This window comes from Oryctolagus cuniculus, chromosome 1 (genome assembly GCF_051225735.1).
Source record: "Oryctolagus cuniculus isolate XC-2025 breed Fujian yellow rabbit chromosome 1, ASM5122573v1, whole genome shotgun sequence".
NCBI classification, from domain to species: domain Eukaryota; kingdom Metazoa; phylum Chordata; class Mammalia; order Lagomorpha; family Leporidae; genus Oryctolagus; species Oryctolagus cuniculus.
This window is the reverse complement of record NC_142867.1, coordinates 64282658-64299772: the sequence shown is the minus strand read 5'-3', so window position 1 is coordinate 64299772 and position 17115 is coordinate 64282658. Positions and strand designations below refer to the sequence as shown.

At 42.8% G+C, this 17115-nt stretch overlaps 1 protein-coding gene across 7 annotated transcripts in view; it reads left to right on the top strand.

Moving 5' to 3' along the window:
- Positions 1-17115, top strand: part of FCHSD2 (FCH and double SH3 domains 2) — a 314783-nt gene that overhangs the window by 254867 nt on the left and 42801 nt on the right. For all 7 annotated transcript variants that reach the window (XM_089330417.1, XM_089330431.1, XM_002708714.6 and 4 more), the window contains 2 exons: positions 9666-9782; positions 14757-14861. In XM_089330417.1, the coding sequence (XP_089186543.1) occupies positions 9666-9782; positions 14757-14861 (222 nt within the window). The remainder of the gene's footprint in view (positions 1-9665; positions 9783-14756; positions 14862-17115) is intronic.

Here is a 17115-nt window from a genome sequence, read left to right as displayed (position 1 = left end):
GCCTATTGAGCCACGGCGCTGGCCATGAGTTTTCAGTAAAGAATTTTCTGGGGCAAGCTGTGTATCCCGCTGAGTTAAGCTGCCCTTGAGACACACACACTCCATATCAGAGGCTAGTTAGAGATCCAGCTTCCTGCTAATGTATCTGGGACAACAGCAGGTGATGGCCCAGGAAGTTGGATTCCAGCCACCTGAGGGAGTTCTGGGCTCCTCCTGGCTTTGGCTTGGCCCAGCCCTGGCTGTTGTGGCCATTGGTGGTAAACTCATAGATGGAAGATTGATCTCTCTCTCTCTCTCTCTCTCCCCCCTCCCCTTCTCCCCCCACTGCCCTGGCCCTGTCTCCCTGCCTTCCTCCCTCTCTGTCACACTGCCTTTCATGTGTCCTGGTGCAGCAGGTTAAGCTGCTGCCTGTGATGCCGGCATCCCTTATGGGTACCAGTTCATGTTGCTACTGTTCCACTTCCAATCTAGCTCCCTGCAAATGCACCTGGGGAGGCAGCAGAGGATGACCCAAGTACTTGGGCCCATGCACCCACATGGGAGACCCAGATGAAGCTCCTGGCTCTTGGCTTTGGCCTGGTGCAGCCTCAACTATTGCAGCCATTTGGGGAGTGAACCAGCTTTTGGTAGATCTCTCTCTGATTCTCATTCTCTGTACAACTTGCCTTTCAAATAAATAAATAAATAAAATCTTTAATAGATAAATCTTTAAAAAATTATTCTGAGAAGGATATAGAATGTACCCTGGAATTTCCCCTCACCCTTCAGAAAAAGGGTCTTTTGGAAGGGACAGTTGACAAGTCTGCTTATGAGATCTCAGTGTTGGACAGTCATTTGTGTGTCCCTTGGGTCAAACTAGTGCTGGGGATTCATACAGGTATTGTATAGTGGAGCAGTCATGGATTTGGGTGACTAGCTGTTTATTGTATTTATATATATCTAACTTTTTTTTTTTTTAAAGAATATGCTCTTGTTTTAGTTCTTTAAAAAAATTTATTTATTTATTTGAAAGGCAGAGACAGAGCAGAGAGAAACAGAGAGGTCTTGCATCTGCTGGTTCACTCCCCAAATGGCTGCAACAGCCAGAGCTGCGCTGATCCAAAGCCAGGAGCCTGGAGCCTCTTCCAGGTCTCCTGCACAAATGCAGGGGCCCAAGGACCCAGGCCATCCTCTACCACCCCCCCAGACCATAGCTGAGAGCTGGATTGGAAGTGGAGCAGCTGGGACCCAAACCTGGCATCCATATTGGCTGCCAGTACCTCAGGCAGCAGCTTTACCCAGTACACCACAGTGCTGGCTCCTCTAACTTTTCTGATTTAGTGTCCTTATATGTAAAATGACTACCTTACTGGATTTGAAAATCAAGCATGTGACTCAATGCCTGGCCCGCAGTAGGAGGTATGTAATGATATATAATAGATATTGACTGCCATTCTTATCTTTGGTTATCTTTCCACAAGACAAGTATATTACTTTCTTAGGTTTTGTCCCGAATTGCTAGAGGAACTACTAAAATATCAAATATAGAAAACATTTTAAGATTATGAAACCTTGTACTCTCGCAGTTGTGGTTCCTAGCTCTCAACTTGCACATAAGATTCTTCACCAAAAATCCCTTGGGACTTTTTATTCCACAAGGTAGATCTCATCAGCCTCTTTCTTAGTTTTGGGGTTTTTTGTTTGTTTGTTTGTTTGTTTTAAGATTTATTTATTTATTTATTTGAGAGGCAGAGTTACAGAGAGGCAGAGGCAGAGAGAGAGGTCTTCCATCTGCTGGTTCATTCCCCAAATGGCTGCAACAGCCAGAGCTGTGCCGATTTAAAGCCAGGAGCCAGGAGCCAGGAGCTTCTTCCGGGTTTCCCACGTGGGTGCAGGGGCCCAAGTACTTGGGCCATCTTCCACTGCTTTCCCCTGCCATAGCAGAGAGCTGAATCGGAAGTGGAGCAGCTGGGTCTCAAACCGGCACCCATATGGGATGCCAGTACTGCAGGCAGCAGCTTTACCTGCTCCGCCGCAGTGGCGGCCCCTCTTAGCAGTTTATAATCCTAAAGGGACTTGGTGGAATAATAAATAGTAGCCAGTCACTACTTAGTCTCCCCAGTACGTGGCTTGCACTTTCAGCACCTCTGCCCTGCATGCCTCAGTGAACTTTCCTTCCATTCCAGAACAAGTAATGAGCTCTGTTTAGGGGCATTTCCTCACAGCCTGTGAAGAAGGTCAAGGTCGCCCTGGGTTGGGAAATATTATGGGAAATGTGCACATCCACAAAAGTTAGATTAGGTAGGCTCTATACAAGCAGGGGAAAAAATGGAAACTCTCCGCCAGGTTTCCTGATGGGAGTGGGAAAATCTTTTTTCTTTATCTTCTTTAAACTGCAAATAGCAGTATTTTACAGATAGTGGTAGTTAAAAGCTGACATTAAATTTCTGATATATGATCTTTTCCTGTTATTCTGGCCACTGCTTATCGTATTTAATTCTACTTTTGTAGATAAGCAGTTATAGTAAGTACAAAGTCCACTTGATATAATTTAGGATTTTGTACATTTAATTTTTGCCCAAGTGGAACTTTGTATACATCTATTAAATATTAAGGAAAATTGTCTATAGAAGACTTTATGGGGCTAATATACCATATGGAAAATTTACTTGAAAATTCTCATTGTTATGAGTGGCTTTTTCTACTGATGGAGATTTTATATGGTGTTATAGCAATGTCTCATAAACGTGAGCATCTGTTATAAGGAAAATCACGGTGCCATCCTCTTACATATATTCTAGGCACAGTATCTAAAAATAAAGGCTTTTACTAAAGACATGAATGTTGCTTCCTAAAATCGGCAGTGTTGACAAGTGTTCAAAGGGCCTGTTATAATTTATTGATCCTTTCAAAAAGGGCTTATTTGCTCTTCACGGGAGGCCCACCATCTATGATAAGCCCACTGTAGGTTTAGTCACCTTTCTGTGGTCTGATCTCTTCTGTAATCAACTAGAGGTATCAGGAGCTTTACAGAGGTGCCATGGAATTTACTTACATTCAGGATCCTGGAAGTTCACTTTTTTATCTGGGTCATGGTGATAGCTTGTAAAGCAGCCTGTAAGATTGGATCTATACCCTTCATGAGTCTTCTCCATCTATCCATGCCTCTAGATGTGTTCTAGAGAGTATCAGACACAAGGTGTTTTGTTTTGTTTTGTTTGCATTTCGTTTTTCCAGGACATGTGCCTTTTGGTATTCTAACCCAAGAGAAAACAACACCAGCCTTGATGGGGTTGATTGTATTTTCCTTTTCCTCAGCCATCCAGAGTTTTCCAGAATTGTCCCAAGGCTCAGGCCACAATGGTTGTTTTCTAGTTCACTCCCCTAGAATAGGCACACTACCAATTTTTCAGATGAGTTTCCACTTTTCTTCTAAGTGAAGATGTAGCTATATATGGATAGTTGGAGTGAGTTGGATTAAGTCTTTTAGGGGACACTCTTCCCACTTCTACAAGTTGTATAAAGTGTTTAAAGTATGTGACTTGGAAGTCTGCAGTCTTGGACCAGGCATTTGGCAGTTAAAAAGCTGCTTGAGAGGCACACATCCCATGTTGCAGTGCCTGGTTTGAGTCCTGGATCCTTCTCTCTCTTTCTTTCTCTCTCTCTTTCTCTCTCTCTCTTTCTTTCTTTCTTTCTTTCTTTCTTTCTTTCTTTCTTTCTTTCTTTCTTTCTTTCTTTCTTTCTCTCTCTCTCTCTCTCTCTCTCTCTCTTTCTCTTTCTCTTTCTCTTTCTCTCTTTCTTTCTCTCTTTCTCTCTTTCTCTCTCTTTTAAGATTTATTTATTTATTTGAAAGGCAGAGTTATAAAGAGAGGGGAGAGACAGAGAGATCTTCCATCCACTGGTTCACTCCCCAAATGTCTACAACCACTAGGATAGAACCAGGCTAAAACCAGGGGCTTCTTCCTGGTCTCCCACATGGGTAGCACGGGCCCTGGTACTTGGGCTATCTTCTGTTGCTTTCTCAGACGCATTGGCAGGGAGCTGGATTGAAAGTGGAACAGCCAGGATGCAAACTGCCAGCACCTATATGGGATGCCAGCTCTGTAGGCTGCGGCTTAACCTGCTGAGCCACAGCACCTAGCTCCAATCCTCCACGTCTGACCCAGCTTCCTGAGGTGTGTGCCCCCTGAGACGCACCAAATAATGGCTCAGATACATGGATCCTTGCCACCCACATCGGAGACCTGACTGGGGTTCTAGGCTTCTGGCTTCAACCTGACCCAGCCCTGGATATTGTATACATTTGAGGGGTGAACCAATGGATGGAAGATCTGTCTCTGTCTCTCTTTTTCTCTCTGCCTTAGAAATAAGTTAAATAAGTAGTTTTTAAAAAGATTTATTTTATTGTAGTTATTCTTTTAAAGATTTATTTATTTGAAAGGCAGAGTTACAGAGAAAGAGGGAGAGACAGAGAAAGATCTTCCATTTGCTGATTCACTCTCCAAATGGCTGCAGGAACCAGGATCCTCCACCAGGTCTCCCACATGGATTCAGGGGCCCAAACACTTGGGCCATTTTCCACTGCTTTCTGCAGGCAGGCATGGAGCTGAATCGGAAGTGGGAGCAGCCAGAACTCAAATCAGCACCTATATGGGATAGCAGCATTGCAGGCTGCGGCTTAACCCACTACACCACAGCACCTGCCCCATATAAGTAGTTTTTGTTGTTGTTTTCTTTTTAAAGAAAAAGAAAAAAGCTCTAGTCTCTTACCAAAAGACTTTGGGTCAAACATGTTTGAAAATTTAAAATGTTAAAGATTTTATGCAGTTGATTCATATTCCATACTTTGCATAACACCTGAGCAGCATAAAGAGAAGCACCCCTGACCTATAGTACTTTTGCAGGAAACATCTCAATATTCATTACAAGTAAAATAAATAAAAACTATAAATAACCTCTTTAGTTCAATTCACATTTTCCCTCAAATGAATTCTGGCTCTAGGCTTATAAAAATAAATAAACAAAAACTTGTGATTTTCAAAATATTTTTAATTTCAGAACTATGGGGTTGTAAACCTGTACAGATATGAGTGCTTCAAGTTCAGTAACCTACATAAATCCAGATGCTTTATACTTGAAGACATCCTTTTTAGAAAATTAATTATTAACTTTAAAAAAGATTTATTTATTTGAAAGTCAGAATTACAGAGAGAAGGGGAGAGACAGAGAGAGAGATCTACATCTGCAAAATGGCTGTAATGGGCCAGGCTGAACCCAGGATCCAGGAGCTTTATCCAGGTCTCATGCTTTCCCAGGCACGTTAACAGGGACCTGGATCAGAAGCAGAGCAGCTGGGACTCAAACCAGCCTCCATATGGGATGCAGACAGTGGCTAACCACCCTGCTCCATAGCTTTCTTTCAACTTTCTTGAAATAAATAACAATGTGTTAGAAAACTGTGTAAAGAATAGGATAGACCAAATATTTAACCTAATACATTTCATTTCTACCAGTAAATTGAAAAGTATGTCAAATTCCTTGAGTAATGGGTTAATGAGATTATTTTTGGCATAGGATATTAGCATAACAACCCTGTCATTATATTTGTTTTAAAAATTGGGTTAGAGGCCGGTGCCGCAGCTCAATAGGCTAATCCTCTGCCTGCGGCGCCGGCACACCAGGTTCTAATCCCGGTCGGGGCGCCGGATTCTGTCCCGGTTGCTCCTCTTCCAGGCCAGCTCTCTGCTATGGCCCGGGAGTGCAGTGGAGGATGGCCCAAGTGCTTGGGCCCTGCACCCTCATGGGAGACCAGGAGAAGCACCTGGCTCCTGGCTTCAGATCAGCGCAATGAGCCGGCCATGGCGGCCATTGGAGAGTGAACCAACGGCAAAAGGAAGACCTTTCTCTCTGTTTCTCTCTCTCTCATTGTCCACTCTGCCTGTCAAAAAAAAAAAAAAAAAAAAAAAAATTGGGTTAGAATGTTGGTAGTTTACCGTGTTAGTAGTTTTTTTAAAGATTTTATTTATTTATTTGAGAGGTAGAGTTACAGACAGTGAGAGGGAAAGACAGACAGAAAGGTCTTCCTTCCATTGGTTCACTCTCCAAATGGCCGCAACGCATGGAACTGCGCTGATCCGAAGCCAGGAGATTCTTCCAGGTCTCCCATGCCGGGGCAGGAGCCCAAGCATTTGGTCCATCTTCTACTGCTTTCCCAGGCCATAGCAGAGAGCTGGATTGGAAGCGGGGCAACTGGGACTAGAACCAGCACCCATATGGGATGCTGGCGCCCCAGGCCACAGTGCCAGCCCTGGCTTTTATTTTTCTTGAAACAAAATTAAATTGGGAGATGTCTTATTTCTAAGTAAAATCAGCCTGAAATCTGAAGTCAGTCAGATCTCAGTACAGGCTCTAGGTCCACTACTTGCTGGCTAAGTGGCTTTGCGAAAATACATGCTCTTTCCTACCCTTTCTGAGCCTCAATTCCCACACATTTAAGTTTAGAGTAAAGGTATATCTCTACTAGAATTGCTTTGAGAATTAAATTAAATTAAAGCACACAGAGAGGAAATATCCAGAAGTGATAACTTTATCTATGTTTTCTAATTATTAAAAAAAAATTAAAAGGGAGGTTTTCACCTGAGCTCTGATGATTCAGAGGTAATTACTGATAAATTTTGGTGAGTGTTGTTCCAACATCCTGTACATACATACACATGAAGTTGTACATTTACATCTAAATATGTGTCTACCTACAGAGAGATGTTGGGATAACATTGACCACATGGTAGACAAGGTAGCTCCTTGCTTCTGCCTGGCCCAGTCCTAGCTGCTACAGACATTTGGAGAGAGAATCAATGAATGGGAGTTCTCTGGTTTTTTTTTTTTTTTTTTTTTTTTTTTCCTCTCTCTCTCTCTATCCACCTCTCAGAAAAAAAAAAATATATCAAGTTGAGTGAGTGAACTTTTCCAGAGCCAGGCTACAGTGCCGTTTGATATTTTACTTTTAAATTCTCATATTCTTCTTCAAGAAGATAATTGTGTTCTCGCCAGGGGAGCTCATGTGAGTATTGAGCCGAGAGAGCTTCCTGAAATGTGTGAAGGAAAATTATCAGGAAAAGAAGAAAGTCAAAGAGAAAAGTCCCTGGGCTCAGTTGAAGCACCAGCCTGCTGCACCCAGGAAGCCCACTTGGTCACTACCAATAGAAAGGAACCTGAGCTGCTGGAACCCATTCCCTAGGAATTCATGGCATAATAAATGTTAAGAAAGAAAAACCGCAAATTGTCTAAGTGACCAGTTGGGTTATGGTACATTACAGCCAGCATACAATTTAAACCCTTTACCTTTTCCTAAAATGCTGCTCAAGAAATGAAATTCCTCTATCAGCTGCCTCCTCTCTCATTAGCTCTACTCCCTACAAATTCATTTTCTCAGCCGGCGCCGTGACTCAGTAGGCTAATCCTCCGCCTTGCGGCGCTGGCACACCGGGTTCTAGTCCCGGTCGGGGAGCCGGATTCTGTCCCGGTTGCCCCTCTTCCAGGCCAGCTCTCTGCTGTGGCCAGGGAGTGCAGTGGAGGATGGCCCAAGTGCTTGGGCCCTGCACCCCATGGGAGACCAGGAGAAGCACCTGGCTCCTGCCTTCGGATCAGCGCGGTGCGGCTGCGGCGGCCATTGGAGGGTGAACCAACAGCAAAGGAAGACCTTTGTCTCTGTCTCTCTCACTGTCCACTCTGCCTGTCAAAACAAAACAAAACAAAACAAAATTCATTTTCTCTGTGAGATCTGCCTTATAAACAATAATGAGAAAATTTTTTTGTTTCAAGTAATTTTCAGTTGGATTTTTAACAATTACATTATTATTTTAATTACATTAATATTTTATGCTTTAATTTACCTATTTGAAAGACACAGTGACACACACACACACACACACACACACATCTTCCAACTAGTGGTTCACTCCTCAAATGCCTGCAACATCCAGGACTGGGCCAGGCCAAAGCCAGGAGCCTGGAAGATCATCTGGGTCTTCCAGGTGGGTGGCAGGGACCAAAGTAGTTGGACCATCATCTGCTGCCTCCCAGGCATCTTAGCAGGAAACTGGAATATAGAGCGGTGCTGGGACTCATTCCCAGGCACTCTGGTATAGGACACAGGCATCCTAGATGATGGCTTAACATACTACGCCACAAATGCCCACCCCAACAATTACATTTTTGGATGCTTATTATATGTAGATACTATACCAAAGTGTTGAAAACATGACCTTATTTTATCCAAATTACCCTTTTAAGATAGGTGATAGCATTTTTACCAATTTTCTGATGTAGCCAAAACTCATATTAACAGGCCCAAGTTCATAAACCTAGTAAATTTCATAGAATAGGTTCAAAACCAAGTCTGTCTGACTCAACACCCTGTACCTAGACTCTTCAGACTGCACCGTTACACATTAGATTCCTCTGGCTAATGTGTATTTCATTTGCATCTGTGTCTCAGGTTTAACATACTAATGTCACTAACTGCTTAGCGGGTTATCAGTTTGAATGCCTAGAACCATTTGCAAAGCAAAATAGAATAATCAAGTTGATTGCCAGATTCCTGGTAGCCCAAAGAATCAATAAGAATGTAAATGTAAAATTGGTTAGATTTGAATTTTATTATCGTACTCTATTTAACATCATTAGTCATTATATAATGTAGCTTTAGCTGAAATGTCTGCATAGAATAAAAAAAATAACCTTGTCTCATCACAGTCTTTCCAACAAAAGTAATACATTTTTAAAGCCAATTTATCAAATTCTACTAGGTCTTTCAATTTTGAGTTGTGTGATGTTGCAAAAGAATTTCTAAAATTCTTTTCTAGCTGTTTTAATAAAGTTTATTTTTCAGGAACTTTTTAGAATTAAGAATTAAAGTAGATTAGTGGTGAACACCTCTGGTTCAAGAATCAGACACATTTGTTTAATTATGATTGAAACACTTAATATCTTAAAGATATGGGAAAAATTATTTAACCTCTCTGAGTCTTGATTTCCTTTTCTGTGAAAAGCTCTTCCTATACCTTGCACAGTAGGAGTTAACTATTACCAATGTTTGTTTAGATTTTGTAGTTTGTCCTTTGTAAAACAGAATTGTAGTACTTTTAGAGCGAGAAGAAACTCTTGATAATCATTTGGTCTAGCACATTTTCTTTTAAAACCCAGAGAAAGAGCAAAAACTAGTCTGACTTCTGATAGTTTAGCCTGTGACTAAATTAAATCCAGTTTCTTTGTTTTGTTTTGTTCTTCTCACTTATGTTCAATGATCCTTTCTTCGGTCACATTGAAACAGCGGAAATTTCTCCAGGCAGTGACTTTAGTGTTGTTAGTGGGCTGGCAGGAGCCCTTTCTTCTTTGCTTCATGGAACTAGCTTCCTTCACCCCAAAAAGGTCAGTCAACGATAGGAGAGCTGAAGGTTTCATGTGCAGCAGTGTAAGACAAAAAAACCTGTGGTCATTTCTGGTTCCACGCTGTTGTCTAAGTCTTCTGCTGACCTGCTGCAACCTGAGACGTGGCTTCCCACAGTAGTGGACACACCTTGTGTTTTGAGCGCTGGTTAGGTGAAGGTCCTTTGGTCCGACTACAAAGTGGGAGTAGTTACAGTGAGGGTAACAGCACTTTTCTTGCTTTCTCTCTTGTGTTGTAGAGCCGACAATTAGAATCAGAAACTGGGACCACAGAAGAGCACAGTCTAAATAAGGAGGCTCGGAAATGGGCCACCCGTGTGGCACGTGAGCACAAAAACATTGTTCACCAGCAACGGGTAAGTGTGATGGAGAGCCCTGGCCATGTTCAGCTTGTCAAACCAGTGTACAGAGCAGAGTTTTATTAAGGTGGAAAATGTCCTCTATGTGGTTTTTCTTCGTCAGCACTCAGCAGAATGCTGTCAGCTATCTATTTGGAAATTCCTTAAGCTCTTTAGCAGCAACACATCAATTCATCTGTGTGCTATAGAACTGCCTAAGAAAGGCCAGTGGTAGTGTATTACATATGTCAAATTAATGTAGATTTTCATCTCCTCAAGGCAGATTTTTGAAGACTCAATTGTAGATTCCATGAAAATATATTTCAAGACTATAAAGTGCAGAGAAATGAAGTTCATTTTTTCTCAGTTTTGTTTATACCTATAGCCTCTCTTCCTTCATCATGACATCCAGCTTCTTTTTTTTTTTTTTTTTTACTATTTTATTTATTTAATTGAAAGAAATACAGAGAGAGAAGGAGGGAGAGAGAGAGATCTTCCATCTGCTGGTTCACTCCCCAAATGGCCTCAACTGCTAGGGCTGAGCCAGGCCGAAGCCAGGAGCCAGGAGCTTCTTCCTGGTCTCCCATATGACTGCAGGGACCCAAGGACTTGGGCCATCTTCCTCTGCTTTTCCCAGGCCAGTAGCAGGGAACTGTATTGGAAGTTAAACAGCCAAGACACGAACTGGGGCCCATGTGGGATACCAGCATTGTAGGTGGTAGCTTTGCCTGCTGTGCCACAATTCTGGCCCCTGAAGTTTCTCATAATAAAAGACATGCTAGGTCTTCTCTCGGAGTGCCCCTCCTGACTGCTGTAGCAGGTTTCTGACTTCAGTAAATCTTGCTTTGCTCAAAAAAAAAACAAACAAAAATGCTAATGTCCTTTAAAATCTTTGGGGAAAGAATTAAGTAAATGGTGTCAGAGCAGTTACGTATGTATTTAGGAAAAAATATAAAGTTAGATTCTTCCCCTCCACTATATACAAAGTATATTTCAGAAGGATTAGAAAGTTAAGTGCTGGGCCAGTGATGTGGCATAATGGGTTAAGCCACTGCCTGTAATGCTGGCATCCGATATGGGTGTCGGTTCATGTCCCAGCTGCTCCACTTGCAGTCTAGCTCTCTGCTAATGCTTGGAAAAGCAGGGGGAAGATGACCCAAGTGCTCAGACCCCTGCTACCCATGGAAGAAGCTCCTAGCTGCTAGCTCCTGACTTTGGCTTGGCTCAGCCCTGATCATGGCAGCCATTTGGGGAGTGAATAAGCATGGAAGACCTCTCTGCCTCTCTAACTCTGCCTTTCAAATAAATAAATAAATAAATAAATCTGTTTATAAAAAATTCAGTGCTAAAAACTGGAAAAATGAAGAATGTTTAATGTATTACAGATGCCTTCTTTTTAAAAAAAAAAAAAAGATTTTATTTATTTATTTGAGAGGTAAAGTTACAGACAAGGAAAGGGAGAGGCAGAGAGAAAGGTCTTCTGTGTGCTGGTTCACTTCTCAAATGACTGCAACAGCTGAAGCTAAGCTGATCTGAAGCCACGAGCCATCTCCCACACAGGTACAGGGACCCAAGGGCTTGGGCCATCTTCTACTGCTTTCCCAGGCCATAGCAGAGAGCTGGATCAGAAGAAGAGTAGCCGGGACATGATCTGGCACCACAGGCAGAGGCTTAGCCTACTGTACCACAGCACCAGCCCCTGCAGATACCTTCTTAAGAAAGATATTAAGCTGGCGCGGTGGTTCAATAGGCTAATCCTCCGCCTTGCGGCGCTGGCACACCGGGTTCTAGTCCTGGTCGGGGCCCTGGATTCTGTCTAGGTTGCCCCTCTTCCAGGCCAGCTCTCTGCTGTGGCCAGGGAGTGCAGTGGAGGATGGCCCAAGTGCTTGGGCCCTGCACCCCATGGGAGACCAGGATAAGTACCTGGCTCCAGCCATCGGATCAGCGTGGTGCACTGGCAGCAGTGTGCCACCCGTGGCGGCCATTGGAGGGTGAACCAACGGCCAAGGAAGACCTTTCTCTCTGTCTCTCTCTCTCACTGTCCACTCTGCCTGTCAAAAAAAAAAAAAGAAAGAAAGAAAGATATTAAACCCAGGAGCTGTAAGGAAAATATTGATAAATGTGACTTCACAAAATTTAAAAATTTCTGTTGAACAAAAAACATAAAAAAAGAAGAATAAAGGAGGAGTAAATACTTGTAATTTAAATAACAGAAAAAGAGACTAATATCTACAAAGAAAAATCCTGAAATAATAATAAGACAAAAAAGTAGAAAAAAACAGAGGCATTCATAGAAGTAGAAATATGAGGTTAAGACACCACTTGGGATGCCCATATCCATATCAGAGTGCCTATGTTCAGTTCCCAGCTCTCCTTCCCTTTCCAGCTTCCTGCTGATGCACCCCCTAGGAGGCAACAGATGACGATTCAGGTGTTGGGTCCCCCCGATGTGGGGGACCCAGACTGAGTTTCTGGCTGGTAACCTTGGCCTGGCCTAGCCCTGGCTAACGTGGACATTCAGGGAATGAACAGTGAATGAAAAATGTGTGTCTGCCTGCCTGCCTGCCTGTCTCTCTCTGCCTTTCAGATTTTTTATGAAAAAGTAGAAATATAGGTGGCCAGCAACGTGTGAAAGGATGCTCTCTGTTAAAGATGTGAAAATGAAAACAATAAGATCACTTTTTTAAAACATCATATATCATATTGGCACCATTTTAAAGACTGGCAGTGTCCATTATTGGTAAGATGTAGGGAAACATGCTCTCACATGCTATTAGCAGAAGAGTAAGTACAACCTTTTGGGAATAATTTGACAATGCCTGTTAAAATTAGAATGTACAGTTTCCACTTCCATGTTTTTATCTGAAATAAATAGTCCTATATGTGTTCAAAGAATCACTAAGCTTTTTGTATAATACTGTTTATAATATTGAGAAGTTTGAAACTTCAAATAGCAGTACAGTAAGAGCAGATAAAATATGATACAATAAACTATTTAATTATAGATTAAAGAGAGTGAAGTCAGCCTGTATACAAACATAAAAAGGTTTCTTAGACACTGTGCTGGGATAATATATCTCATTTTGTTATTTTTTTTATTTTTATTTATTTATTTATTTATTTTGACAGGCAGAGTGGACAGTGAGAGAGAGAGACAGAGAGAAAGGTCTTCCTTTGCCGTTGGTTCACTCTCCAATGGCCGCCGCGTCCAGCGCGCTGCGGCCGGCGCACCACGCTGATCCGATGGCAGGAGCTAGGAGCCAGGTGCTTCTCCTGGTCTCCCATGGGGTGCAGGGCCCAAGCACCTGGGCCATCCTCCACTGCACTCCCTGGCCACAGCAGAGAGCTGGCCTGGAAGAGGGGCAACCGTCATTTTGTTATTTTTTAAAGATTTATTTTATTTATTTGAAAGACAGAGTTAGAAAGAGAAGTCTGCCATCTGCTAGTTCATTCCCCAAATGGCTCCAATGACCAGGACTGGGCCAGGCCAGAGCCAGGAGCTTCTTCCAGGTCTCCTACATTGTTGCAGGGACTCGAGCACATGGGCCATCTTCTACTGCCTTCCCAGGCACATTAACAGAGAGCTGGATCAGAAGTGGAGCAGCCAGAACTAGAGCTGGCACCAATATGGGGTGCCAGTGTCACAGGCAGCAGCTTTACCTGCTACACCACAACACCTGCCCCATTTTGTTACTTTTTTAAACAAAACTTTGTGTAAGTATATGTGGGAATGAATAAGAAATGGTTTAGGAAAATACACATAAATGGAAAGGATGGTCATTTTATGTTTTTTTTTTCTTTTTAAGATTTATATTTTTAAAAGATTTACAGAAAAAGGAGAGAGACAGATCTCCCATCTGCTGTGGCATCTCCCATGCCACAGTTGGCAGGGCTCCCTCCAGATATCTAACATGGGTAGCAGGGTCTCAAGCTCTTGGGCCATCTTCAGCTGCTTTCCCAGGTGCATTAGCAGGGAGCCACATTGGAAGTGGAGCAGCCAGTACTTGAGCCAGCACTCATATAGTATGCCAGTGTCACAGGCAGTGGTTTAACCCACTGTGCCACAATGCCAGCCTTGGGATGATCATTTTCTTGAGATGGAGAGCACATGGTGGATGGTGCAGGTACAATGGAGACTTGTCATATTGTATTAGTTGCTCTTTTGCAATAACACTCTATTCGTTGTAATATTTTTTAAATTAAGGGTATGCATGTCAAAATTTGTACCTTCCAAACAGGATCTGTAGATTATCCCAGTATCAATTTCTTGCTTTTTATACTCTCCCCTTTGTGGTTTCAGCTTCCCACAATCAACTGTGGTCAGAAAACATTAAATGGGAAATTCCATAAGTAAGCGACTCATAAGTTTTAAATTGCACACTGTTCTGCATAGCATGATGAACTCTTGTGCTATACTACACAGGATGTGAATCATCCATTGTTCAGCACATACACACTTTATACAGTACCCACCGTTAGTCATTAGCAGCCATCTCAGTTATAATATCAGCTGTCATAGTATCAGTGTGCTTATATTTAAGTAACTCTTTATTTTTATTAATAATGGCCCAAAACACAAGAGTAGTGACACAAAGGAGGCAGTAAGGTATAAAACATGGATGGGCAGATTAGCACTGGTACTATGCGGTAGCACTGAAAGACATTTAGGAAAAAAACAGTTTATGTAGGTTTGGTGTTTTCTGAAGGTTTACACGTCCACTGGGATCTTGGAAGGTATCACCCGGGGACTCTGTATTTATATAAGCTGTCACCACTGGGGAAACCTGGGTGAGGAGACTGTCTGTACTGGTTTTGCAACTTGCTGTGAGTATAATTATTTAAAAGTAATTTTTTAATTAAATAAATAAGGCAAAGTTTGAAAACAATCATGGCAGTTAGTCACTTAAGCCTTTTGAATTAACAAAATACTCTAGTCACTTAAGGCAAAAAGATGGGAAGAAAAAAGTGACATTTTCCTATTTTCTTTAATAGGTTCTGAATGATCTGGAAGGCCATGGAGTTGCCGTATCAGAACAAAGCCGAGTAGAGCTGGAACAAAAAATAGATGAAGCTAGAGAAAATATTCGTAAAGCAGAGGTAAGGTGCAGCTCATTGTGGCATTTTTCCCAGCTCCAATGACAGTGTCACAGCTGTGGTATGCATTTTTTTTTTAAGATTTTATGTATTTATTTGAGAAGTGGAGTTACAGACAGTAAGAGGGAGAGACAGAAAGGTCTTCCATCTGCTGGTTCACTCCCCAAATGGCCACAATAGCTAGAGATGCACTGATCTGAAGCCAAGAGCCAGGAGCCAGGAGCTTCTTCTGGGTCTCCCTCAGGGTGCATGGGCCCAAGTGCCTGGGCCATCTTCTACTGCTTTCCCAGGCCATAGTAGAAAGCTGGATCAGAAGAGGAACAGCCAGGACTAGAACCAGTGCACATATGAGATGCTGATGTCGCAGGCAGAGGCTTAACCTACTGCACCACAGCACCGGCCCCAGTAAACATCTTTAAGACTGAGTTGCTAGGCCAGCGCTGCAGCTCAATAGGCTAATCCTCCGCCTGCGGTGCCGGCACACCGGTTCTAGCACACATCGGGGCGCCAGATTCTGTCCCGGTTGCCCCTCTTCCAGGCCAGCTCTCTGCTGTGGCTCTGGAAGGCAGTGGAGGATGGCCCAAGTGCTTGGGCCCTGCACCCACATGGGAGACCAGGAGAAGCACCTGGCTCTTGGCTTTGGATCAGCGCAGCACGCCGGCTGTGGCGGCCATTGGAGGGTGAACCAACGGCAAAAGGAAGACCTTTCTCTCTGTCTCTCTCTCTCTCGCTGTCCACTCTGCCTGTCAAAAAAAAAAAAAAAAAAAAAAAAGACTGAGTTGCTATGCATTTGTTGAAGATGAGTCACCATCTTTATCTGTGTCCACAGTTTTGTTTATTGACTACCTGTTTTATAGAAGATAGTGCCGATGAGTGTAACAACAAAAACACGGAACCTATTGTGAAGAGTTTAAATCACAAACATTTAATAACAGAAGAATTAAGGGACAGTGTTCTGGTGTAGCAGGTTAGAGTTTGCGACTCCACATCCCATATCGGAGTGAGGTTTTAAGTCCTGGCATTTCTATTGCTGATCTAGCTTCCTGCTAATACATCCTGGGAGGCAGTAGATGGTGGCTCAAGTGCTGAGCTCCTGCTACCCGTGTGAGAGACCCAGATGGAGTTCCCGGCTCCTGGATTCAGCTTGGTAGAGCCCTGCCTGTTATATCTGGGGAGTGAACCAGCACATGGACACCCTACTTGCCCCTACTTCCCACCCCTGCCTTTTAAATATTTTTTAAAAATATTTATTTATTTATTTTGAAAGGCAGAGGGAGAGGGAGAAACAGAAAGATCTTCCATCCTCTGTTTCACTCCCCAAAAGGCCTCAATGGCCGGGGCTGGGCCAGGTCAACTCCAGGAGCCTGGAACTCCATCCTGGCCACCTACATGGGTGGAAAGGGCCCAGGCACCTGGGCCATCTTCCACTGCTTTTCCAGGCATGTTATCAGGGAGCTGGATTAGAAACAGAGTAGCTGGGACTTGAACTGACATGTTGCAGGCAGTGTCTTAACCCACTGGTGCCACAGTGCTGCCCTCCGCCTTTCCAGTAGATGAAAATAAATAGATAAACATTATAATAAAAATTTTAAGAAGAATTAGGTCACAATGAAAATACTAATTTTAAATTCTCCATAAAATACATAATAAATCAGTCAAATTAACTGTGGATTAATTGACATATGTGAGGTCAGAGCCTAGAGGATCTCCACATGAAAGATTCCTTGGCCAAGGGGCGTAAGCTGGGCTTTTAAGAATAAGAAATGTTTGGTTAAGCAGAGAAGGGGAAAAGTGGATTTTAATCTTTTTTGATTAAAAAAGTAGGGTAGTCAGGGAATTTTATGGAAGCTGTGAAACCTTCAAAAAATGTACGTTGTGTATATAATATCCAGAGTTCATATACCTAGGCTTATATTCCATGCTCTGGAGGGGAAGAAATTGAAAATGGAAAGCAAGGAAATATTAACCAAGGAAGGCCAGGTCCCCAGGGCTCCTTCAGTTGTGGGCACAGACTACCACTGAGCACTCAGCTCTCAGTCTCGGTCATATTTTCTTGTGCCTTCCTAACAAGAACACAGTCTGCTGAGGGCTGGGTACTCTCAGTCTTTTTTGTAAATGTCCACCTGCAAATCCCTTCACTATGTTGTAGCTGCGTAGATACATATGCATATAATGCACACAGGTCCTCTGTGAGCTGGCCCTAAGCAGAGTTAATTTACTTATTTTCTACCACATTTCCTTACAAAAATCTTCCACT